The 27,085-nt window shown below is 38.2% G+C and overlaps 1 protein-coding gene across 1 annotated transcript in view; it reads left to right on the plus strand.

Moving 5' to 3' along the window:
- Positions 1-27,085, plus strand: part of KIF6 (kinesin family member 6) — an 872,665-nt gene that overhangs the window by 11,447 nt on the left and 834,133 nt on the right. The window contains exons 2-3 of the mRNA XM_053712809.1: positions 8,215-8,324; positions 15,312-15,386. Of these exons, the coding sequence (XP_053568784.1) occupies positions 8,215-8,324; positions 15,312-15,386 (185 nt within the window). The remainder of the gene's footprint in view (positions 1-8,214; positions 8,325-15,311; positions 15,387-27,085) is intronic.

Raw genomic sequence — 27,085 nt, forward strand, 5'->3', positions numbered from 1 at the left:
ATTGAAAGGCTAAGTCTAATAAGGGTATGAACTAAAAGTGGCGTTAGGTATACCAGCACAACGAGCCCAAAAATAGATAAAATTTACAAGTTTATTATAGCATTAAAATTAACAAATATGTTAAGGCAATTGCTTGGTGTCTATAGATGAAAACAGATTAAAAAAGCATAAAAGTATATGGATCCATATTACTTCAAATATAAACAATTAAAAACAATTTAAAACAATTAATGGTGATCTGTTGTATGATAAAATCAATTTTACGATCTATTATATGATGAAATTGATTTTAGTGAAATTGAAAAAAATACAGAAATAATACAGTAAAATGCAGAGATAATACAATAAAAACAGCAATGGGGAATGGGTCGTGTGACCTAGGATAAAAACATATATGTGAAGGATGTCTTCGTGATCCAATTGAGAAAAATAATCCTTTAAAAAATAATCCTTTGAAAAATAATGTAATGTGATGTTAAGCCTGATGGAAGTGTGTGAGTCCCCTCGTGAAAATCCAAAAGTGTCCAAGAGATGAGTAAAGTCAATAATTATATCCAAAAAAAAAGGGTAAATATAAAAAGTGAAAATCGAAAATCCAAATTCAACAATAAAATCAAAAATTGTATCAGTGATAATGTGATGTCTAATGTTAGAAAGAAAAAATGCAACTTGTGTTATAAATCAAACTGTGAACAGTTGACAAAAATGGAAATCCAAGTGACCAATTTCTTAGAAATACTTGATGTGAAAAACAATAATTATATAAAAATATGAGACGATCCGATACCTGTGAAAAAAGAAAAGAAAGAAAGAAATCACAGGGATCGGATCGTCTCATATTTTTATATAATTATTGTTTTTCACATCAAGTATTTCTAAGAAATTGGTCACTTGGATTTCCATTTTTGTCAACTGTTCACAGTTTGATTTATAACACAAGTTGCATTTTTTCTTTCTAACATTAGACATCACATTATCACTGATACAATTTTTGATTTTATTGTTGAATTTGGATTTTCGATTTTCACTTTTTATATTTACCCTTTTTTTTTTTGGATATAATTATTGACTTTACTCATCTCTTGGACACTTTTGGATTTTCACGAGGGGACTCACACACTTCCATCAGGCTTAACATCACATTACATTATTTTTCAAAGGATTATTTTTTAAAGGATTATTTTTCTCAATTGGATCACGAAGACATCCTTCACATATATGTTTTTATCCTAGGTCACACGACCCATTCCCCATTGCTGTTTTTATTGTATTATCTCTGCATTTTACTGTATTATTTCTGTATTTTTTTCAATTTCACTAAAATCAATTTCATCATATAATAGATCGTAAAATTGATTTTATCATACAACAGATCACCATTAATTGTTTTAAATTGTTTTTAATTGTTTATATTTGAAGTAATATGGATCCATATACTTTTATGCTTTTTTAATCTGTTTTCATCTATAGACACCAAGCAATTGCCTTAACATATTTGTTAATTTTAATGCTATAATAAACTTGTAAATTTTATCTATTTTTGGGCTCGTTGTGCTGGTATACCTAACGCCACTTTTAGTTCATACCCTTATTAGACTTAGCCTTTCAATAGGCGCTCCTAACACACCACTATTTCTATAAACTCCCTCTTGGGTATCTAGAGACCCTATTGTTATAGGAGCTTAGGTCTTGAAAGTTAGCGCCGTCGGAAAGACTATATACCACTATAGAATGAGCCGTAATTCTCTCAGGAGACTGCTGTCCAGCAGTCTCATAAGCAAAACGAATCATACTTCTTAACCAGAGGGAAAGAGTAGTAGAAGTTGCCTTCTGACCCTTACGTTTTCCAGAGAAAACATCAAACAGGGCAGAAGATTGCTGAAAATCTTTAGTAGCTTGTAGGTAAAATTTTAGAGCACGCACAACATCCAGGTTATGCAAAAGACGTTCCTTATGAGATGAAGGATTAGGACAAAAAGAAGGAACAATAATTTCCTGATGTTTCGATCCGACACCACCTTAGGGAGAAACTCCTTATCTGCATGAAAAATAAGGTACGGGGAATCACACTACCGAGCTGAAAGCTCAGAAACTCTGCGAGCAGAAGAAATAGCAAGGAGAAACAAAACTTTCCAAGATAACAATTTTATATCAACAACATGCATTGGCTCATATGGAACCTGCTTCAAAACTTTAAGAACTAGGTTAAGTCTTTAAGGAGGAGCAACATGTTTAAACACAGGCCTGATTCTGACCAGGGCCTGAACAAAAACTTGAACATCTGGTAAATCTGCCAGATGTTTGTGCAAAAGAATAGACAGTGCAGAAATCTGACCTTTCAGAGTACTGACTGACAAACCTTTCTCCAGACCATCCTGAAGAAAAGATAAAATTCGGGGAATCCTCTCCCGACTCCAGGAAAAATCTTTAGCTTCACACCAAAAAAGGTATTTATGCCATATCTTATGGTAAATCTTGCGAGTAACTGTTTTATGAGCCTGAAGCATAGTATCAATGACCGCTTACGAAAAATCATGTCAAGACAGGACTAGGCATTCAATTTCCAAGCAGTCAGCTTCAGAGAATCTAGATTTGGATGGTGGAATGGACCCTGACTAAGAAAGTCCTTCCTCTAAGGTGAAAGAGATGACATCTTCACCAGATCCGCAAACCAGATCCTGCGAGGCCAGGCAGGAGCTATTTGAATCACAAACACTCTCTCCTGCTTGATACAAGCAATGACTTGTGGAAGGACAGCAAATGTAGTAAACGAGTATGCTGGACTGAAATCCCAAGGAACCGCCAGGGCATCTATCAGTGCAGCCTGAGGATCTCTTGACCTTGAACCGTACTTTGGAAGCTTGGCATTTTGAAGAGACGCCATCAGATCCAACTCCGGAACCCCCGACCTGAGGGTTACCCTTGAGAAAATCCACTCCCCGGGATGAAAGATCTGTCTGCTCAGAAAATCTGCCTCCCAATTGTCCAACCCTGGAATGTGGATGACAGGAGACAATCGTAAGCTTATGCCCACTGCAAAATGCGAGTCACCTCCTTCATAGCCAAGGAACTCTGAGTGTAAGCCACTATGGTGATGTTATCCGACTGGAATCTGATAAACTGGACTAAAGATAATTGAGGCCAAGCTGTCAAGGCATTGAAGATTGCTCTCAACTCCAAGATGTTTATGGAAAGAGAAGATTCTTCCCGAGACAACAGGCCCTAAGCTTTTAACAGGCTGGTGTCTGTAGTCACAATCACCCAGAAGGGTCTCAGGAACCAAGTGCCCCGAGACAGATGTTCCTGTGAAATCCACCACGAGAGAGAGTCTCTTGTCAGGGGGTCAAGATTTATCCTCTGCGATAAATCCGAATGGACTCCATTCCATTGACTGAGCATGCAAAGCTGCAATGGTCGTAGATGAAACCGAGCAAAAGGTATGATGTCCATGGAAGCCACCATCAGACCAATCACCTCCATGCATTGAGCCACTGATGGACGAAAGGCAGAATGGACAGAAAGACTAGAAGCAAGAAGTATGGATTTTCTGAAAATCTTCATGGACAGGGAATTTATGATTGCCCTAGGAAACACACTCTTGTAGTTGGAACTAGAGAACTTTTTTCCAGATTCACTTTCCACCGGTGGGAACGTAGAAAAGACAACAGCATCTCTGTACGAGATTTTGCTAGATGAAAAGATGATGCCTGAACCAAGATGTTGTCTGGATAAGGCGCCACAGCAATTTCCTGGGATCTGATCACTGCCAATAGGGCTCCCAAACTTTTGTGAATATTCTGGGAGCTGTGGCAAGACCAAACGGAAGGGCAATAAACTGGAAATGCTTGTCAAGAAACGCAAACCTTAGAAACTGATGATGATCCCTGTGAATGGGAACGTGTAAATATGCGTCCTTCAGGTCTATGGTCATCATGAACTCACCTTCCTGAACCAATGGAAGAATGGAACAAATAGCTTCCATCTTGAAGGGCAGAACCTTGAGGAATTTTTTGAGACACTTTAGGTCTAGGATGGGACGGAAAGTTCCCTCCTTTTTGGGAACCACATATAGATTTGAATAGAATCCTTGACCTTGTTCCTCTAGAGGGACTGGTACAATAACTCCCAGGGAGGATAGGTCCTCTACGCAATCTAAGAAAACATTCCTCTTTACCTGGTTTGAGGACAGTTTTGACAGGAGAAATCTGCCCTTTGGAGGGCAAGATCTGAATTCTATTTTGTAACCCTTAGATACTATGTCCACAGCCCACGGATCTGGGACATCATGTATCCAAGCCTGTCAAAAAAAGGAAAGCCTGCCCCCCACCTGATCTAAAATCGGATCGGGTGCAGACCCTTCATGCTGATTTAGAGTCAGTAGAAGGTTTCTTTATTTTAAGGCTGGCTGGATTTCCAATTTGACCTAGATTGGTCTGGTTTGGAAGAAGAAGAGGAGGACTTCTAATTTTTGTTCGTTTTGCAACTTAAAAGGACAGAAGTCAGTCGACCCTTAGGTCTATTTTTCTTGTCCTGAGGTTGGTAAGATCCCTTTCCACCCGTAATCTCTGAAATGATTTCCGCCAGACCAGGCCCAAAGTTTTACCCTTATAAGGTAAAGCCAAAAGCTTGGCCTTTGAAGAAACATCAGCCGACCAAGATTTTAACCACAGAGCTCTACAAGCTAGGACAGTGAAGCTAGACAACTTAGCTCCCAGTCTAATTACCTGCATGTTGGCATCGCAGATAAAAGTATTGGCTAATTTAAGAGCCTTGATCCTATCTTGGATCTTCTCAATTGTAGTCTTCTTTGATATCAAATCAGAAAGGGCATCATACCAATAAGATGCTGCTTCCACAACCGAAGCAATACTTGCCACAGGTTGCCACTGTAATCCTTGATGGATGTACATCTTCTTTAAAAGGCCACTGTAAGTGAATATTTTCTATGCCTGTTACTAACTAACTACCCCAAATACGCTTTTTATCAATAGCATTTCATTAACATATCTCTACCGTATATCAGAAATCTTGTCTGCAAATTTAATTGTTTTCCAAACCCACACCGTGGGTATCCTTTGCTCTGTACCAATCCGTTTACAATACCTAGGTTTCAAAATGGCGCTTTAAACACAAACTTATTGGTTTAAGTATTTTGAACATGCAGTGCTGATAATATTGGGCAGGATAATGTGACATCATCGGCGAATAAAAGATATAACTTTTAGAACGTTATGAAACTTTGTTTTGGAGAAAATATAGGTCAGTAGGTTTTAATTAATGTTTATTAACTTTAATATGTTAGTTGTTTAGCTTAAAAATTATAACGGAAAGTAATCCTTTAAGTAAGCCTCTAGCTTCTTATCCATAGGATCCTTAAAGGAACAACTATCCTCTATAGGAATAGTAGTTATTTTAGCTAGAATAGAAATAGCTCCTTCTACTTTAGGCACAGTGCACCATGAGTCACGAATGGAGTCAGCAACAGGAAACATCTTTTTAAAAACAGGAGAAGGGGAAAAGGGAACCGCTAGCTTATCCCATTTTTTAGCTATAACTTCAGACATCTTGTCTGGAACAGGAAAAACATCCTCAGAAGAGGGAGGATCATAAACTCTGTTAAGTTTAGAAGACTTTTTAGGGTTGACAGCAACCGTAGAGTCATCCAAAGTAGCTAGAACCTCCTTCAGTAGTAAACGAAGATGTTCAAGCTTAAATCTGAAATTAACTTCTTCAGATTCACAAGATTTTTCTCCCATAGTATCAGAGACTGAGATTTCACCTTCAGAAGCTACTGAAGTATCCTCCTCATCAGACATCTGAGACAGGTTGGCCAACACAGTTTTAGAGTCAGAAACCTTGCTAACAGACAGATGTTTAAATTTCCTCTTATGCTTACCGAAGATGGGGAAGCAGACAAAGCCGCAGATACTACAGAGGTAATCTGAGCAGCAAAATCCCCAGGTAAATAAACACCTCCAGGTGGTTGAGAGGGCACAGAGGGCACAATATGAGAAACAATTAAGGCTTGGGACGTTTGAGGAGAAAGCTGAGGCATGTTACGCACAGCATTATCCTGAGAGACACTTGGCTCAGAAGAGTAATTTGTCTTTAAATTTTAAAGTTTTAGCTAAGCATGACGAACAAAAGTGCTTTGGCAGGACAATTTGAGCCTCTAAACATAGTATTTATCCACAGACATAGACTGATCTAATTCTGAATCCATAACTACAGAATTCAGCTCCTAAATGTAACCAATTAGTGAAAAATAAAAGAATTTTCAAATTTTAGTAGAGACTTATTAAATTACTGTGCACAATAAAATTATCCCCTAAGAAGCAACCTCAGATTGCCTGAGGCTCCTACCAGACAGGATTGACACCCCACTAGCAAGAGGAAGCGAGACTCTCCTGCAGAGATCCTCTCCTCATTGACAAACAATCCGCTTGATGACAAAAAGTGAAGTCGCAAAGCCGACACTGATCCTCTACGCAGTACAGGTTTACTAAGCTCTGCACTGATACAGTGGAAGTGCGGATGTCACTTGAGTGGGTCAAAAAAAGAACTGTGCCACCTAAAAGTGCACAAAAATAGTAAATGGCTCTAGAAAGTAAAACCATTATCCTCAATTTTAAAGCCCAATCATGTCTGTCATAGCCTATATCTATTATAGCCCAATCATGTCTTACATAGCTGTCAAAACCTATGTTGCAACAATTAAAGGAAAATCCTTTAAATCCCCTTAGCCAAGTGAACTCTCAAGTCTCTCACTGTCAATAAAAATCTTTTTTTAACACATAAAATCTATAAGATGTATTTTTAACTAATAAGGATAACTATGTCCCAAAATGGATCCATACAAGGATTAACCTCTTAAGTGCTGCTGTCCTTCAGTTATCTAGAAGGCAATGGCACTTACCTTAGATCCAACTGCAGGACAAATAACCGCTACTTAGGTGTGACAGGTACTCCACTCCCTGTCATGGACCTGTAGGAAAAGAAAGACCAGAGTAACCAACTCTGACTTTCTACAAAGGGGTAGCAAAGTGTTAAAAGTAAAGCAAAGACTACCACGCAACCTTTTAACTTTTAAAAGCCACCACTACTCTTACTAAATAAATTGACATGGACACAGCTAGACCCCAAACGTTGCTTGCAGGGAAAAGTACTCATAAAAGGATAAAATATCTTCAGACACCATCTTCGCACATCCTCCATTGACAGAGGCAAAGAGAATGACTGGGTATTATGAGTAAGGGAAGTTACACTTAAAGGATTCCAAAACTTTTCTTTTTGTGCACCACCTGACCATCAATTTTATATACTGCACGTGTATTTATGATCACATAGCTATTTTTACAGTCCAACAAAGTTTCTGAACATTTCTACGATGACGTCTTATCAGCCAAGCCTCAAAAATGGGCCGTGCATGATCTAACTCACTTTCCAATAGTATTTAAAATTTGTGCATATCATTAACTGACGAGGTTGGCACAATGTGCATGCGCATTTCTATCTGTTGCAATGCGCATATCCGTTCACTGAATCCACATTTACCCATACATATAATTATTGCCATGTTTAAATAAATATAGATTTAATGCTCGTTATTGTTAGGGAGATTCTCGCAGCTCAGCGCTCCATTATTACCTGCTATCTTCAGCATGGTCATCAGCTCTGTCTGATAAAGCGGGTCTGTAGGTTTACTATGAGAGATGTATAGTATGACAAGTAGTGAAGATTGCGCATAGTTGCAAGAATCCCCAATTTTGATAACCTCGGTTATCAGTCACAATTGGATAAGAAACGCAATGCAAATTACAAACCAATGTAAAATATATTGAAATGGCAATTGCAGATCACTTTTTTTTTTTCTGGGTTTAGTGTCCCTTTAACAGCTTTGCTGGGGTGCTCTTTGCCTCCTCCTGCTGGCCAGGAGTTGCATATCCCACTAGTAATTGGAATGACGTCATGGACTCTCCAGGCCCTAGGAAAGAAATATGATTCTATCCAAAACATTTGTTAAAATTGAAAGTGAGATTGTTTGTGAAATGTTATTGTTAATGCTTTTTAAATAAAATATTTGCTTAAATCTGTAGATTTGTTTCGACATATGTAATCGCTTGTCCCATTTAAATGCGTAATGTCTTTGTTTGGTCTAGCAGAGTCAGTGTATGAAATTGCATCATATTCACGGACCACAGTGTTTTGTTACAGATATATTCCGTGAGTAATGAAGACATCGCTGCATCGTCTTTGGAAATTACAGTACCACGTGACCTTGCAGATGGGTTTGTAAACAACAAACGTGAAAGCTACAAGTTTAAGTATGTTTGGTTTTCTAATTAATCAAATGTTTCCTTCTTTAAATGGATATTCTAGTCTGATAATGAAATGCTCTAATAAAGAATTTGTTATTAAACGAATGCACATATCTCACTATTTGTTAAACCTCACAAAAGCATTAGACATATAGGTTAGAATATTTTTGCATCATTTGTGTTATGTGATGTCACAAATTACTTTTGGAGCATACCTACATACACCTTGTGCTCTTGCACAGCTTGCAGGTGCTCAGTGTGCAGATGATACAGATTGTGCAGCAAATGACACGATAGAAGCCACTGCCAACTGTCTGGGTAGCCGCAATCTGTAAATGCAAGTACATGATATATATACGTAAGTATGTTCCACAAGTCGTGCACAGTTAATACAATTACTAAATCAGAAATAGGTCTAAAAACACTGAAATAGAAATACACTGACATCTTTTTTAAGGCTTTGCTATAATGTCCCATTATTTACTAAATTGATAAATCACCATTGCTTTAAAGGGATACTAAACCACAATTTTTTCTTTTTTGATTTATGTAGAGAATACAATTTTAAACAACATTCAAATTTACTTCTATAATCTAATTTGCTTCATTTTTTTAGATATCCTTTGTTGAACAAATATCAATGCACATGGGTGAGCCAATCACACGAGGCATCTATGTACAGTCACCAATCAGAAGCTACTGAGCCTATCTAGATATGCCTTTCAGCAAAGAATATCAAGAGATTGAAGCAAATTAGATAATAGAAGTAAATTAGAAAGTTGTTTAAAATTGCATGCTCTTTCTAAATGAAAATAGGTTTCATGTACCTTTAATGTCTTTCAGCAGCAACATTACAACCATATAATATTTTTTAACTATTTAGAATAAACTTCCATTTAGTTCATTGTAATTGATATGTAATTCTCTATCACCCTATAATTTAATTTAATGAACTGGGAGTGGTCCACCCAACCCCAAGGTGACCGATAACCATTTGATTATAGCTGATGTGCTGAGTTGCTATGTATGCATGATAGCTTCGGCCACTCTGCCTGAGATAAGGGACTGTAAGCAGTGAATAGTACTGCAATAAGCATCATGATCCACTATGCATATCTATATATCTCTGTATGTATCTTCTGTGGTATCTGCAGCTTTATCTGCTTTTCCTGTTTTAGGAAAACGCTAGAGGAAACCTGAACACTTTATAGATAGTAAGGTTCCTGTTTCAGCAGCTACTATACAGGTCGATCTTCCTCATAACTCTAGGTAGGACGTTACTTCAGTTCCTACTGAGAGTGAAATCTCTGATTCTGACAGTGTTAATCTTTTGTCTGAGGTGGAAGAAGTAAGCTTTAGTTTAAACTTGAACACCTTCATGTTTTATTAAAGGAGGTATTGGCTACTTTTGGATGATTCTGACTCTCCTGTCGTGGTTAACCCTAAGAAATCTAGTAAGCTTATTAGATTCTATTATGTCTCTTTCTCTGTGGAAGTGTTTCCTGTTCCAGATCGTGTAACAGAGATTATTGCACAGGAATGCGAAAAACCAGGGATTCCTTTCTCCCCGTCTTTAGTTTTTAAGAAGATCTTTCCTGTTGCTGAATCCATTAAAGATTCTTGGCGCATGGTGCCTAAAGTAGAAGGGGCTATTTCTTCTCTGGCTTAGAACTACGATCCCTATAGAGGATATTTGCTATTTTAAGGATCCAATATATTAGAAGCTGGAGGTATATTTGAAGATGATGTATATGCAATAGGGTCTTCAATGGCAACCTGCAGTTTGTATTGCCACAGTGACAAGTGCAGCATCTTATTGTTGCGATGCCTTGTCTAAATCTATTTTAGAGGAAATTTAGTTGGAGGAAATTCAGGCTAGGATTAAGGCTCTAAAGCTATCCAATTCTTTCATTTCTTATGCTTACATGCAAGTTATTAAATTGGCGGCCAAAATGTCTGGTTTCTCTGTCTTGGCTCGCAGGGCTTTGTGGCTTAAATCTTGGTCAGCTGATGTTTCCTCTAAGCGTTTGGCGCTTCCCTACAAGGGTAAGACTTTGTTTTGGCCTGGACTGACAGAAATAATATCTGATATTATGGGTGGGAAAGGATCTTTTCTACCACAAGACAAGAAGATTAGATTTAAAGGACGTCAAAATTATTTTCGTTCCTTAAATAATTTCAAAGGTCAAAAGCCTTCCTCTTCCGCTTCCAAAAAGGAGCAATCCTAGTCCTCTTGGGGACCCAGTCAGTCCTGGAACAAGGGGAAGCAATCTAAGAAACCCTCAGCTGAGTCTAAGTCAGCATGATGGGTCGGCCCTCGGTCCGGAGTCGGATCAAGTGGGGGGCAGACTTTCCCTGTTTTGTCAGGAGTGGTTACGAGATGTCCCAGATCCTTGGGCTGTGGGCATTGTTTCTCAGGGTTACAAGATAGAATTCAATTTTCTTCCTCCTAGGGGCAGGTTTCACCTCACAAGGTTGTCTGCAGATCAGGTAAAAAGAGAGGCATTCTTGAACTGCGTTCAGGTTTTTTTCTCTCTGGGAGTGATTGTTCCAGTTCCAGTAAAGGAACAGGATCTAGGATTCTATTCAAATCTGTTTGTGGTGCCCAAAGAAGAGGGAACTTTTCGACCCATTTTAGACCTAAAGTGCCTCAACTAGTTTCTCAGTACTGTCCTTCAAAATGGAAACCATTTGTTCCATTCTTCCTTTGGTCCAAGAGGGTCAGTTGATGACGACCATAGACCTGAAGGACGCGTATCTTCATGTTCCAATCCACAGGGATCATCACAAATTCCTGAGATTCGCCTTTCTAGACAAACACTTTCAGTTTGTGACTGCTCTGTTTGGCCTTGACACAGCTCCCAGAATTTTCTCAAAGGTTCTGGGGGATCTCTTGGCAGTGATCAGGTCTTGGGGAATTGCAGTGGCGCCATTCATGGACGACATATTGGTTCAAGCGCCATCTTTTCAACAAGCAAACTCTCATACAGAGATCTTTTTATCTTTTCTACGTTTTCACGGTTGGAAAGTTATTCTGCAAAAGAGTTCCAGTTACAAGGGTGGTTTTCTTAGGGATCATAATAGATTCCCTACCTATGAAAATTTTTCCGATGGAGGTCAGAAAATCCAGAATTCTCTCTTCTTGCCTCTTTCTACAGTCTACTGTTCAGCCATCAGTGGCTCAATGTAGGGAGGTAATTGGTCTGATGGTCACTTCCATGGACATCATTCCCTTTGCTCGATTCCATTTGAGAGCTCTGCAATTATGCATGCTCAGACAATGGAACAGAGACAGAGATCTTGTTGTCTTTTCTACGTTCCCACAGATGGAAAGTGAATCTCGGAAAGAGTCCCCTTGTTCCAGCTACAAGGATGGTGTTCTTAGGGACTATAATAGATTCCCTATCTATGAAGATTTTCCTGACGGAGGTCAGGAGATCCAAAATTCTCTCTGCTTGTCTCTCTTTTCTGTCTACTGTTCGGCCATCAGTAGCCCAATGTATGGAGGTGATTGGTTTGATGGTCGCTTCTATGGACATCATTCCCTTTGCTCGATTCCATTTGAGAGCTCTGCAATTATGCATGCTCAAGCAATGGAACGGAAACCATTTGGATCTATCTCAGAGAATAGATCGAGACCAGTCGACAAGAAACTCTCTCCCATGGTGGCTTTCTCAGGACCATCTGTCTCAGGGCACATGCTTCCGGAGACTTTCCTGGGTGATTGTGACCACTGACGCTAGGCTGGGGAGCAGTCTGGGAATCGTTAAAGGCGCAGGGACTATGGACTCGGGAGGAGTCTGCTCTCTTCATAATCATCTTGGAATTAAGAGCGATTTACAATGTTCTTATAGCTTGGCCTCAATTGTCCTTAGCCCGGTTTATCAGGTTTCAGTCGGACAACATCACTTCAGTGGCTTACATCAACCACCAGGGAGGAACTCGGAGTTCCTTAGCCATGAAGGAGGTGGCACAGATTATTTAGTGGGCAGAAGCTCACAATTGTTGTCTATCTGCCATCCACATTCCTGGAGTGGACAACTGTGGATTTCCTGAGCAGACAGACATTTCATCCCGGGGAGTGGGCTCACCATCCAGAGATATTCTCCAGGTTAACCCTCAAATGGGGGGTGCCGGAGTTGGATCTGATGGCGTCTCGGCAGAACGCCAAGCTTCCAAGGTACAGTTCAAGGTCAAGAGATCCTCAAGCCGCTTTGATAGATGCTCTGGCGGTTCCTTGGGATTTCGTTTTATCATACCTGTTTTCTCCACGTGTTATTGCTTGTATCAAACAAGAGAGAGCATCTGAAATTCTAATAGCTCCTGCATGGCCTCGCAGGATCTGGTATGCAGACCTAGTGAAGATGCATTCTCGGCCGCCTTGAAGGTTGCTTCTGAGAAAGGACCTTCTAACTCGGGTTTTGTTTCTCCATCCAAATCTCGTTTTTCTGAAGCTGACTGCTTGGAGATTAAATGCTTAGTTCTGTCTAAGTGTGGATTTTCTGAGTCGGTCATTGAGACCATGATCCAGGCTTGCAAGCCTGTTACACGTAAATTTACCATAAGGTATGGCATAAATACCTTTATTGGTGTGAAACTACTCTCTGGAGTAGGGTCAGGATTCCTAGAATTTTGTCTTTTCTCCAGGAAGGTCTGAAGAAAGGGTTGTCAGTCAGTTCTTTGAAATGTCAGATTTCTGCATTATCTTTTTTGTTGCACAAGCGTCTGGCGGATGTTCATTCTTTTTGTCAGGCCCTGGTCAGAATCAGGCATGTGTTTAAACACATGTTGCTCCTCCTTGAAGCCTTAATCTTGTTCTTAAAGTTTTGCAGCAGGCTCCATTTTAGCCAATGCATACCATAGATATTAAGTTGCTATCTTGGAAGGTTTTGTTTCTTATTGCTATCTCTTCTGCTCAGAGAGTTTTGGAACTCTCAGCTTTGCAGTGTGATTCGCCTTACCTTATCTTTCATGCGGATAAGGCGGTTCTTCGTACTAAATTTGGGTTTCTTCCTAAAGTGGTTTTGGATAGAAATATTAATCAAGAAATTGTTGTTCCTTCTCTCCGTCCCAATCCTCCTTCTCATAAAGAGCGTCTGTTGCACAACTTCTACCTACAGGCGACTAAGGTAAGGGAAAGCGTAAGGATCAGAAGCCTACTTCTACTTCTGTTTCCCTCTGGTTGAGAAGTATGATTCGTTTTGGTTATGAGACTGCTGGACAGCAGCTTCCTGAGAGAATTACAGCTCATTCCACTAGGGCTGTCTCCTCTTCTTGGGCTTTCAAAGATGAAGCTTCTGTAGAACAGCTTTGCAAGGCTGCAACTTTGTCCTCCCTGCATACTTTTTCCAAATTTTCCAAATTTGATACTTTTGCTTCGGCTGAGGCCTCTTTTGGGAGAAAGGTTCTTCAAGCGGTGGTGCATTCTGTTTAAGTCTGCCTGTCTTGTTCTCCCTCCCTGTTAATTCGGTGTCCTCTAGCTTGGGTATTGGTTCCCACTAGTAATTGAATGACGTTGTGGACTCTCCATATCTTAGGAAATAAAACACAATTTATGCTTACCTGATACATTTCTTTCTTTCCGGATATGGAGAGTCCACGACCCCACCCTTTATTAAGACAGTTATTTTTACTAAACCTCAGGCACCTCTACATCTTTGTGTTATTCTTTTTCCATTTTCCTTCGGTCAAATGACTGGGGATAATGGTTAGGGGAGTGACACTTAACAGCTTTGCTGTCGTGCTCTTTGCTTCCTCCTGCTGGCCAGGAGTGATATTCCCACTAGTAATTGAATGGCGTCGTGGACTCTCCATGTCCGGAAAGAAAGAAATTTATCAGGTAAGCATAAATTTTGTTTTTCCCACAAAGAAATATTAATTGATATTAATTGTTAAATAAAACATTTTTAATATGTGCTTATTAGTTTTGAGGGTTTTTTCTACCTTTTAATGGGATTAATTTAGCTGTATTCTATCAAAGAACATTAGTATATTTCTATTGATATGCTAATGGTATTTACAATAAATGTTTGCATAATCTACAACAAGATGGGAAACTAGTGGATGCATTATTTTTACTCGAAATGTGTTCGTTTCATATATTGTCTAAGCTCTCTTCCCAACCCAAATACAGTTTTGCTAAACTTATTGCTGGGGGTCTGGGGGTGTTTGGATGTTAGCTGAATTCTAAATAGTCAATCTGACAAAGTTATTTTTGCATTTAGAAAGTGTTACATTTGTTTTTTATGAAACAAAAATTCAGCAAAAGAAGAAGCCACCATAGGTCACACAGCTGTGGAGCAATTCATAATATATTTTTGAAGGGATATGAAACCCAAACAGTTTCTTTTATGATTCAGATAGAGAATACTATTTAAAAAATGTTTTTTTCTAATTTTCTATTATCAAATTTGCTTCGCTCCCATGTTATTCTTTTTTGAAGAAATACCTAGGTAGGTCTGGAAATTGTTCTGTCATCTAGTCCTATTGCAAATGAATAACATCCTTGCAAAACTGCTGCCATATAGTGCTCTAGACCTTAGGCTTTTGATCCTGCTTTTCAACAAAAGATACAAAGAGAGAAAAGAACATTTGATAATAGAGCATGCAATTTTAAACAACTAATTTACTTCTATCTAAATCCCAAAGAAAGTTTTTGGGTTTCATATCTCTTTAAGTTGCCTTTCTGGTTTTATATATCTGATGTTAGAACTAAAGAATGATATAAACAGAGGAAAACGTCATTTATTTGCACAATGAAGTCTGTATATTTACACATTTATTGTGTAGTATGTAGAAACTGTATGTACATACTAATGAAGAAGTCACCTATCAGTTTATTCCCTGTGACACAATAGAGAATCGACAAAACCACAATTGCAGGATGTAGGAGGTACGGGATGATTCATATGCGCTTATGGATTTACAGCTGTTTACAAACTGTGACTATTATTATATGTAGACATAATGTGCTCATTATTGTCCATTTTGCAGATTTCAAGAAACGTTCGACCAAGAAGCCAAACAAGAAGCCATATTTGAACGCATTGCTAAACCTGTAGCAGAGAGGTATACATATTTGTATGTTCATTTAGTATGTAGTTAAGATACATGCACGTTGGTATAAATAAATCTGTGTGCACACACGTTAACACACTCCATTTAACATTAAGGGGTAGATCATATTCCAGTTATAAACTTAACTGGTAGGAAGGATTAAGATTTCCATAGGCAATTTAGTTTTTTACTACTAGTTAGAGATGTGCATTTGTGTGTTTCATTTTAAAACAAATGCCAATTATGGCCGCCACCAGCAGCATTCGGTTCATTTGGGGGCCAGATTTCTTCTTTTGAAATGCAACACACAGAGATCTGTGCAAATCTAGATATTTGTGTGTTTCACTTTTACAACAAGAAATTCAGCTTCACAAGAAGAAATCGAGAAAAGAGCCGAATGCCACCGGCGATGGCCATTTCCGGCATTTATTTTAAAACAAACAAATGATAAATTTATATTTCACATCCCCTGCTGAGGCCACTTAGTAAGAGTTTAATTGAACTGATAAAGTAACTATTTTAACAGGGGTTTATTCCATAAAGTCATTGTTTACACAGCGACTTTTTTTTTACACCTGTCCCCAATTGTCCCCAGCAGACGAGAATAGATATAGGAAACCTAGGATTCAACATGGTGTCTGTCTAGGAAACTTGTCCATACACACTATGATAAATGGGGGTCTAAGAGTTTAAAGCTATTTCTTAAATATTTAAACAGATATATATATTTTTAAAATATATATCTGCATATTATTCTCAGGCTAATGTTTTCTTTGAATATATTATTATATCTAGCATTTATTTAGTGCTTACTGTATCTTTAACTAATTATTTTGGGTTAGATTACAAGTTAAGCGCAAAATTTTGCTTCTGCAAAAGCGATATTTTGTCTCAATTTAGCAATACCAGCACACACAAATGTGCGCTGCTATTACAAGAGAGGCACAATGTGAACGCAACCTCACGTTCACATTGCATGGAAGCATTGTGCTCACGAGAGCTCGCTTCCATAGGCTCCAATGGGAACCCTGTTCTCATTCAGTGAGACACTGCATTATAATTAACGCAGTGGTGGGCAGCAGATTATAAATATATATGTATATTCTTATATACACATATACTGTATTTATATGTTAATATGTGTATATACATATATATTTATAATCTGCTGCCCACTGCAGTCCCCATAGACCGCAATGTAAAGGCACTTTTCAGTGCCGTTTTTTTCTAACACCCCACATCTGCCTCTTTTAACCCCTTAAAACTGCCTCCTGCAGTTATTAATAATAATAATAAAAAAAAGATGCTACATTTTCTTTCATGTAATTGGCAAGAGTCCATGAGCTAGTGACGTATGGGATATACAATCCTACCAGGAGGGGCAAAGTTTCCCAAACCTCAACATGCTTATAAATACTCACCACACCCACAATTCAGTTTTTACAAACTTTGCCTCCCATGGGGGTGGTGAAGTAAGTTTGTGCTTAAATTCTACGTTGATATGCGCTTCTCAGCATTTTGAAGTCCGATTCCTCTCAGAGTACAGTGAATGTCAGAGGGATGTGAAGGGAGTATCACCTTTTGAATGCAATGGTTTTCCTCACGTGAGATCTATTTCATAGGTTCTCTGTTATCGGCTGTAGAGATTCATCTCCTACCTCCCTTTTCAGATCGACGATATACTCTCATATTCCATTACCTCTACTGATAACCATTTCAGTACTGGTTTGGCTATCTGCTGTATGTGGATGGGTGTCTTTTGGTAAGTATGTTTTCATTACTTAAGGCACTCTCAGCTATGGTTTGGCACTTTATGTATTTATATAAAGTTCTAAATATATGTATTGTACTTATATTTGCCATGATTCAGGTTTCAGTATATTTCCTTTTGCAGTCTGTCAGTTTCATATCTGGGAAATGCATTTTTTTTTCTGAAAAATGTATTTCTTACCTGGGGTATGGTCTTTTTTCAATTAAATGTCATTTTAAATTTGTGAGCAGAATTAGGCTTGCGAGGGCGCGAAATGCCAAACTATATTGGCGCGAGATTTTTTTGGTGCGAAGTTACGTTTGATGGCACAGATTCATCATTTCCTGCGTCTTTGTCGACGCAGAGTCCTTTCACAAGGTTGCGTCTTCAATGACGCAAGTGTGTCATTTCCGGATGTTGTTAGCGCCAAAAAAAATTCTCTGTTTGTTGGTGCGTCATACTTGGCGCCAAATATTTTCATTATTTTAAACCCCATTCCTATATGCCTCTTGCCTTTTTTCTCTATCAGAGGGCTATGCTGTTAGCATTTTTTTCCCATTCCTGAAACTGCCATATAAGGAAATTGATAATTTTGCTTTATATGTTGTTTTTTTCTCTTACATTTGCAAGATGTCTCAATCTGATCCTGTCTCAGAATTCACTGTTGGAACCCTGCTGACTGATAACAGTTCTACCAAAGCTAAGTACATTTGTTGTAATCTTGTGGAGATTATATATCCAGCTGTGGTTTGTAATAAATTTACAAAGAGAGAGAGATGCACTCAGCTGAGACAGAACAAAAGCTAGAAAAACTTCTCTGCCTGTTAATTTTCAGTTCCACTCAGGGTGCATACTCTTTTAGCACACTATGCCCCTTCACAGAGAAAAAATATCCTGTAGTATATCAGTCTGACCCTGCCCAATGACAGTCCAGAACCGAAATACCAGGCAATTCCTCTCTGAACAAGAGAAACAACAACCCCAGACGATCGTTTCGGCCTTCTGTGGGCCTCGTCAGTGAGGTGCAGTCGCATCTCTCTAAAGGCATGTGTGCAAGGAGTCCACGTCTGGTTTCCCCTTTTACTCTTAGGGAGACCCAAGAGCAATAAATATAAAAAGAGTGAGAGATGCACTCAGCTGAGACAGAACAAAAGATAGAAAAACTTCCGTGCTTGTTCATTTTCAGTGCCACTCAGGGTGCATACTCTTTTAGCACACTATGCCCCTTCACAGAGAAAAAATATCCTGTCTCAGTGAGTGCGTCTCTCTATTTTCTTGATTTTATGTAAATTGCTCTTAGGTCTCCCTAAGAGTAAAAGGGGAAACCAGACGTGGACTCCTTGCACACATGCCCTAGAGATATGCAACTGCACCTCACTGACAAGGCCCAAGAGAGGCCGAAACGTACGTCTGGGGTTTGTTGTTTGTCTTGTTCAGAGAAGAATTGCCTGGTATTTCAGTGCTGGACTGTCATTGGGCAGGATAAGACTGATATGCTACAGGATATTTTTTCTCTGTGAAAAGGCATAGTGTGCAAAAAGAGACTGCACCCTGAGTGGCAATCGCCTTGTGGACAAGCACAGAAGTTTTTCTAGCTATTGTTCTGTCTCAGTGAGTGCGTCTCTCTATTTTCTTGATTTTATGTAAATTGCTCTTAGGTCTCCCTAAGAGTAAAAGGGGAAACCAGACGTGGACTCCTTGCACACATGCCCTAGAGATATGCAACTGCACCTCACTGACGAGGCCCAAGAGAGGCTGAAACGTACGTCTGGGGTTTGTTGTTTGTCTTGTTCAGAGAAAAATTGCCTGGTATTTCGGTGCTGGACTGTTATTGGGCAGGATCAGACTGCTATGCTACAGGATATTTTTTCTCTGTGAAAAGGCATAGTGTGCAAAAAGAGACTGCACCCTGAGTGGCACTGGCCTTGTGGACAAGCACAGAAGTTTTTTTAGCTATTGTTCTGTCTCAGTGAGTGCGTCTCTCCATTTTCTTGATTGTTTGTAATAAGTTGTCATGATAAACTTCTACATGCAGAAAATGTGTCCATCAGTAATTGTACATTGCCTGTTGCTGTTCTTTTAACATCTAATGTACACAATATACCTGTGAATTTATAAGAATTTATTGCTGATTCTATTCAGAAGACTTTGTCTGCCATCCCGCCTTCTAATAAATGTAAAGGTCTTTTAAAACTTTTCATAAGTTGATGAAATTTCAAATAAACGACAACATACTGAATTATCCTCTTCTGATGAGGATCTATCTGATTCAGAAGATCCTTCCTCAGATATTGACACTGACAAATCTACTTATTTATTTAAAATGGAGTACATTCGTTCTTTGTTAAAGAAGTGTTGATTATATTGGATATTGAGGAGACTAGTCCTCTTGATATTAAAACTAGTATACCTTTAATTTCTGTTTATAAATCTCCTGTGGTTATTCCAGGTTTTTTTTCAGTTCCTGATGCTATTTCTGATATGATTTCTAAGGAATGAAATAGGCCTGGTACTTCTTTTATTCTTTCTTTATGGTTTTATAAAATTGTATCCTTTGCCAGCAGTTAGATTGAAGTTTTGGGAAAAGAACCCCAAAGTTGATGGGGCTATCTCTACTCTTGCTAAACGTACTACTATTCCTACGGAAGATAGTACTTCTTTTAAAGATCCTTCAGATAGAAAACTTGAATCTTATCTAAGGAAAGCTTATTTATTTTCAGGTCATCTTCTTAGGCCTGCAATTTCTTTGGCTGATGTTGCAGCTCTTTCAACTGTTTGATTGGAAACTTTAGCGCAACAAGTATCGGATCTTGATTTGTCTAGCATTGTTAACTTGATTCAACATGCTAATAATTTCATTTGTGATGCTATTTTTTGATATAATCAAAATTGATGTTAAATCTATGTCTTTAGCTATTTTAGCTAAGAAGAGCTTTGTGGCTTAAATCTTGGAATGCTGATATGACTTCTAAGTCCATATTGCTATCTCTTCCAAGGTAATAAATTATTTGGTTCACAGTTGGATTCAATAATTTAAACTGTCACTGAGGTGAAGGGAGTTTTTTTTGCCTCAGGATAAAAGATCTAAGGGTAAATCTAAAGCTTCTAACCATTTTTCGTTCCTAAATAATGAACAGAAACCAAATTATTCCCTCAAGGAATCTGTTTCCAATTGGAAGCCTTCTTCAAATTGAAATAAATCCAAGCCATTTAAGAGATCATAGCCAGTCCCCAAGTTTGCGTGAAGGTGCGGCCCTTATTCCAGCTCAGCTGGTAGGGGGCAGATTAAGATTTTTCAAAGATGTTTGAATCAATTCGGTCCCAAATCATTGGATTCAGAATATTGTCTCTCAGGGGTACAGAATAGGATTCAGAGTAAGACTGTTTGTAAGAAGATTTTTTCTCTCTCAAGCATTCCAGCAAACCCAGTAAAGGCTCAGGCTTTCCTGAAGTGTGTTTCAGACCTGGAGTTATCTTGGGTAATCATGCCAGTTCCGTTTCAGGAACAGGGTCTGGGGTTTTATTCAAATCTATTCATTGTCCCAAAGAAACAAAATTCATTCAGACCAGTTTTGGATCTAAAAAATTTGAATTGATATGTAAGAGTACCAATTTTCAAAATGGGTGACTATAAGGTCTATTCTGCCTTTTGTTCAGCAAGGGCATTATATGTCCACAATAGACTTACAGGATGCTTATCTTCATATTCCGATTCATCCAGATTGCTATCAGTTCCTAAGATTCTCTTTCTAGACAGGCATTACCAATTTGTTGCTCTTCCTTTTGGCCTAGCGACAGCTCCAAGAATCTTTTCAAATCAACTACTGTTGTTTCTTCGAAGACATGGTTGGAGGATCAATTTACCAAAAAGTTCTTTGATTCCTCAGATTAAGGTAACCTTTTTTAGGTTTCCAGATAGATTCAGTGTCCATGACTTTGTCTCTAACAGACAAGAGACATTTGAAATTGGTTGCAGCCTGTTGGAACCTTCAGTTTCAGTCATTCCCTTCAGTAGCTATGTGCATGGAAGTTTTAGGTCTCATGTCTGCAGCATTGGACGCGTTCCCCTTTGCTCATTTTCACATGAGACCTCTCCAGCTTTGTATGCTGAACCAATTGTGCAGGGATTATACAAGGATATCACAATTAATATCCTTAAATCCCAGTGTTCGACTTTCTCTGACTTGTATTGTATAATTTTAGGGGCCTCTTTCGTTCGTCCAACCTGGACTGTGATCACAACAGATGCAAGTCTTTCAGGTTGGGGAGCTGTTTGGGGATCTCTGACAGCACAAGGGGTTTGGAAATCTCAAAAGGCGAGATTACCAATAAATATTTTGGAACTCCGTGCGATTCTCAGGGCTCTTCAGTTTTGGCCTCTGTTGAAGAGAGAATTGTTCATTTGCTTTCAGACAGACAATATCACAACTGTGGCATATGTCATCAGGGTGGGACTCACAGTCCTCAAGCTATGAAAGAAGTATGTTGGATACTTGTTTGGGCAGAATCCAGCTCCTGTCTAATTTCTGTGGTTAATATTTCGGGTATAGACAGTTGGGAAGCGGATTACCTCAGTCGTCAGACTTTACATCCGGGAGAATAGTCTCTCCACCCAGATATATTTTCTCAAGTTATTCAGATGTGGGGGCTTCCAGAAATAGATATGATGGCATCTCATCTAAACAAGAAATTTCCCAGGTACCTGTCCAGGTCCAGGGATCCTCAGGCGGAAGCAGTGGGCGCGTTGACACTTCCTTGGTGTTATCAACCGGCTTATATTTTCCCGCCTCTAGTTCTTCTTCCAAGAGTGATCTCTAAAATCATCATGGAGCAATTATTTGTGCTGCTGGTGGCTCCAGCATGGCCTCACAGGTTTTGGTATGCGGATCTTGTTTGGATGTTCAGTTGCCAACCTTGGCCACTTCCATTAAGGCTGGACCTTCTGTCTCAAGGTCCGTTTTTTTCCATCAGGATCTCAAATCATTAAATTTGAAGGTATGGCAATTGAACGCTTAGTGTTTAGTCATAGAGGTTTTTCTGACTCCGTGATTAATACTATGTTGCAGGCTTGTAAATCTGTTTCTAGAAAGATTTATTATCGAGTTTGGAAGACTTTCTTTTAGAATTCCTAGAATTTTTCAATTTCTTCAGGATGGTTTGGATAAAGGTTTGTCTGCAAGTTCCTTGAAAGGACAAATCTCTCCTCTTTCTGTTTTATTTCACAGAAAGATTGCTAAACTTCATGATATTCATTGTTATGTGCAGGCTTTGGTTCGTATCAAGCCTGTCATTAAATCAATCTCTCCTCCTTGGAGTCTTAATTTGGTTTTGAAAGCTTTACAGGCTCCTCAATTTGAGCATATGCATTCTTTGGACATTAAACTATTTTCTTGGAAAGTGTTGTTCCTTTTGGCCATCTGTTCTGCTAGAAGAGTTTCTGAATTATCCGCTCTCTCTTGTGAATCTCCTTTTCTGATTTTTCATTAGGATAAGGCAGGTTTGCGGTTTTGCTTCATTTAAATTCTTACCAAAGGTTGAGAATTCTAACAACATTATTAGAGAAATTGTTGTTCCTTCCTTGTGTCCTAATCCTAAGAATTCTTTGATTAAATCTTTACATTCTTTGGATGGGGTGAGAGCTCTGAAATATTATGTTGAAGCTACTAAAGATTTCATTAAGACTTCTAGTCTATTTGTTATCTTTTCTAGTTCCTGGAAAGGTCAGAAGGCTTCTGCCGTTTCTTTGGCATAGTGGTTAAAGCTTTTGATTCATCAAGCCTATTTGGAGTCGGGTCAGGCCCCGCCTCAGAGAATTACAGCTCATTCTACTAGATCAGTTTGCACTTCCTGGGCTTTTAAGAATGAAGCTTCAGTTGATCAGATTTGCAAAGCTGCTACTTAAATCTTCATTGCATACATTTACTAAATTCTACCATTTTGATGTTTTTGCTTCTTCGGAAGCAGTTTTTGGTAGAAACGTTCTTCAGGCAGCTGTTTCAGTTTGATTCTTCTGCTTTTGATTTTGTTTTTTTTCCCTTCATTTATGAGAATAAACTTATATTTTGGGTTGTGGATTAATTTTTTCAGCGGAAAATGGCTGTTTTTATTTTTTTCCCTCCCTCTCTAGTGACTCTTGCGTGGAGTTCCACATCTTAGGTATTGCTATCCCATACGTCACTAGCTCATGGACTCTTGCTAATTACATGAAAGAAAACATAATTTATGTAAGAACTTACCTGATAAATTAATTTCTTTCATATTGGCAAGAGTCCATGAGGCCCACCCTTTTTATGGTGGTTATGATTTTTTTGTATAAAGCATAATTATTTCCAAATTCCTTTGTTGATGCGGTTTACTCCTTTCTTTATCACCCCACTACTTGGCTATTCGTTAAACTGAGTTGTGGGTGTGGTGAGGGGTGTATTTATAGGCATTTTGAGGTTTGGGAAACTTTGCCCCTCCTGGTAGGATTGTATATCCCATACGTCACTAGCTCATGGACTCTTGCCAATATGAAATAAATGAATTTATCAGGTAAGTTCTTACATAAATTATGTTATCCAAGTGTATGAGATGTGTTAAAACTAATGTGTGAGGAATACAACATTATATATTGCTGCAAATACTATAACATAGTGCTCAAGACACATTCTCTTGAGCATATCTTGGTATGCTTTTCAACAAAAGATACCAATATAACAAAATGAATGTAATAGCAGAAGAAAATTGGAATTCATTTTGACTTTTCAAAGTTCTCTTTCACAGCGAAAGGTCTCATTGTTTTTTAAATTGTATTCTTTATCACAGTAGGATGGCGTTCTCATCTTTACCACTGGCTAACATACACAATTTCACCTTCTTGCGGAATTTATTTTATTTATTATATATTTCACATTATAAAATCATTTTTCTGTGTTTTGCCGTTCCGCCTATACACATTATACTGATTTTATATGCTTTAAGCTACCACATGATAAACTATTTCAGCTTCTTAGCATATTATTATCCTTTTGTCCCAAATCACAGAATGCTTTCCACTTTAAAGACACCAAAACAGTTTTTCCATTTTAGCAGTTTGCAAGATAACAACATGATTGTGGCTTTAGTCTGGATTTTTATTTCTACTAAACGTTGTATTGCAAATATAATAGAAACTTATCATCTTTCCTACTTCCTCAAGAACAAAAATATATTTAGCTGCTGGCAAACGAAACTTCACAAGCTGTTTCTGCAACTGCCTTTTCTCACATTTGTGCGCATGTATACATCTTAGTGATTGAACACCAAACAAACTCACCAGAATATCCACAAATAGTAAACAAGATGCAGTGTAGTGAAATAGAATACAAAATATGGATAATTGCTCTGTTTACGCAAATGAAGAATAATCAAGGATCTAACCCTCAGGAATGTTCTACATAACCCTTGTTTAGAGAAGAGAGCTGAATAAGTATTGAAGGTTATTAAACATTAACGCTTGTTGCTTAGCACTCTGTGCCATGACAGCTATTGGTTGAGGGGGCACTCAATTTAGTATAAATAGTAATGTTTAGAATGGTATAGTGGTCTTTACAGAATTAGTTATTTCAGGTGGGGGATTATGTTACTTTGTCATGTTTAAGCAGGTGATCATGTTATTTGTCAAAGGGATATGTTACCCATATTCTCTGCCACATATGTAAAAATATCACCTGGACAAAAAAACCGCTAGGATTTACCAACACTAAAAATAAAGGCGACCTTCATTCATCAGTTTTAAAAAAACAAAACAAACAAAAGGTAGCTTTATTTTGCCGTGGCTTCAGCGCTAGCCTAAGTGCCTTTGGCCGCCCAAGGGCACAGCTCAGTTTTTTCAACAAGGTGACATTTCCACCTCTTAGCCAATAGCCCTGCTTGCCCTTCAACGTTATGTCTGGGCAATAATAAACTCAGCTCCAAGGCAGCAATGCACTTCTGTGGCCTAGCTGAAAACATCTGGTTAGACAAAAGGCATATGTACATAGCCACCAATCACCAGCATGGCCCCAGTGGTGCAGTGTTGCCGCTGAACCTACATAGGTGTGCGTTCAGCAAATGATACTAAAAGAACAAAGTCAGTTTGATTTTCACAGTAATAAAGGGACACTAAACCCAATTTTTTTCTTTCATGATTCAGATAGAGCATACCATTTTAAGCAACTTTCTAATTTACTCCTATTATCAATTTTTATTTGTTCTCTTGCTATCTGTATTTGAAAAAGAAGGCATCTAAGCTAAGGAGCCAGACAATTTTTGGTTCAGAACAGCACTTGTTTATTGGTGCTGTCCAATCAGCAAGGACAACCTAGGTTGTGAACCAAAAATGGGCCAGTTTCTAAAACTTACATTCTTGCTTTTCAAATAAAGATAGCAAGATAATGACAAAAATTTAAAATAGGAGTAAATTAGAAAGTTGCTTAAAATTGCATTCTCTATCTGAATCACGAAAGAAAAAATTGGGTTCAGTGTCCGTTTAAATGAACTAATAATTTAAAAGTCTATTATATATATATATATACTGTGTATACGTTTACTGCTCCTTCAGCCTGTGTAACTACAGTAATGCCCATATGTACGTTCTACTTATCAGCAAATGTAATTATTTGAGAAAAAGGAATACACCATGAAGCCAGTTTTATCGGATGTGCTTATTTAATACATTGCGGTGACTGACTTTTATGTAGAAGGGCTCTGCTGCTTCAGCATGACATTAACAGCAGGGGCCCGGTGTTATGATAAAATGAAGGTGCACCCACACCAGAGGCAGTCTCAGGACCAGTGAATGCTTATTTTTGGAGGGATATATATTGTTCTCTGGTTAAACTGTTGATATGACAAGTAGAGCCATATATAGGCCTTTAAATATCCATGCATTGCTGTTATTAGAATACATTAACGTGTCTTGTGCTTGTAAATCTAGCTCACAAAACATTAAAAAATGTAATAAAGGAATATCTTCAAGATATAGAGAATGGGGTTGACCCATTGCCATAACGCTCATTATCATGATCTAAAACATGCGTCTTCACGCTGGCTTCTTATAACCACGTTGGTCTTATTAGGAAATCACAGCTGCTTTCCTCACAAACTTAACATACATTCATCAGGAAGCAGAGAAGGAGCTATGCACAACGCTAATCATTTTCTAATCCTGGAAACTATTTTACATGTCTTTATAACCCGATTCTTGGCATTTCCAATAAGTAAATCTTGTCTTTAGACACATTTAACTAAATCCACTGCAGGAGTACTTGATAATGGATGTTAAGCCTTGGAAAAAATATTTTGTAATAACACACAGTACAATAAGCTCTTGAATGTCAGCCTTAAATATGTGTTGTGTTTATTAAATTGCTACATTTCAATTTGTTTGCAGGACACTATTTTTTTACAGCTCCAGATAATTATTAAATGTTGGTGGCTGGAGCAAGTGGTCTCTGTTATTAAAATACATTTCACTTATTTTGGAAAAGAAGATATTTCCTAGGTAGTCTTTTAGCTAACAAATAAAATGTGACTTTGTCTTTATTCCCCTCTTGTTCTTTTAGTTTTTTGGATGGGGTACAGTGATAAGGAGTGACAAATGATGGCACTCAACCTGGAAAGGGTGATGATAACTTTCTAGATCAGTGGTGTTCAACTCTAGTCCTAGATAGATGCTCAAATTCAGGATTTGAGGGCCATCTTGAGAACTTATGGAATTAACCGGTTGATTCACTTAGATTCTCAGTAGGGATCCATCTTTCCTGGCCTTTGTTGCAATTGATGGCTTGTTGAAAATTTAGAAAGGTGTTAATAAGGTTAGGAAGTTTATTCACCTACTAAATAATCTCATGCAAATAAGTAATATAAGAGCAACTACATTGAATGTCATTCTTCAAAATAAAGCAATATTGAGGCCTATGTATTAATGTTGCAGATGACAATGCCTCGGGGGTGGGGA

The sequence above is a fragment of the Bombina bombina genome, chromosome 4, assembly GCF_027579735.1.
Source record: "Bombina bombina isolate aBomBom1 chromosome 4, aBomBom1.pri, whole genome shotgun sequence".
Taxonomy (NCBI): domain Eukaryota; kingdom Metazoa; phylum Chordata; class Amphibia; order Anura; family Bombinatoridae; genus Bombina; species Bombina bombina.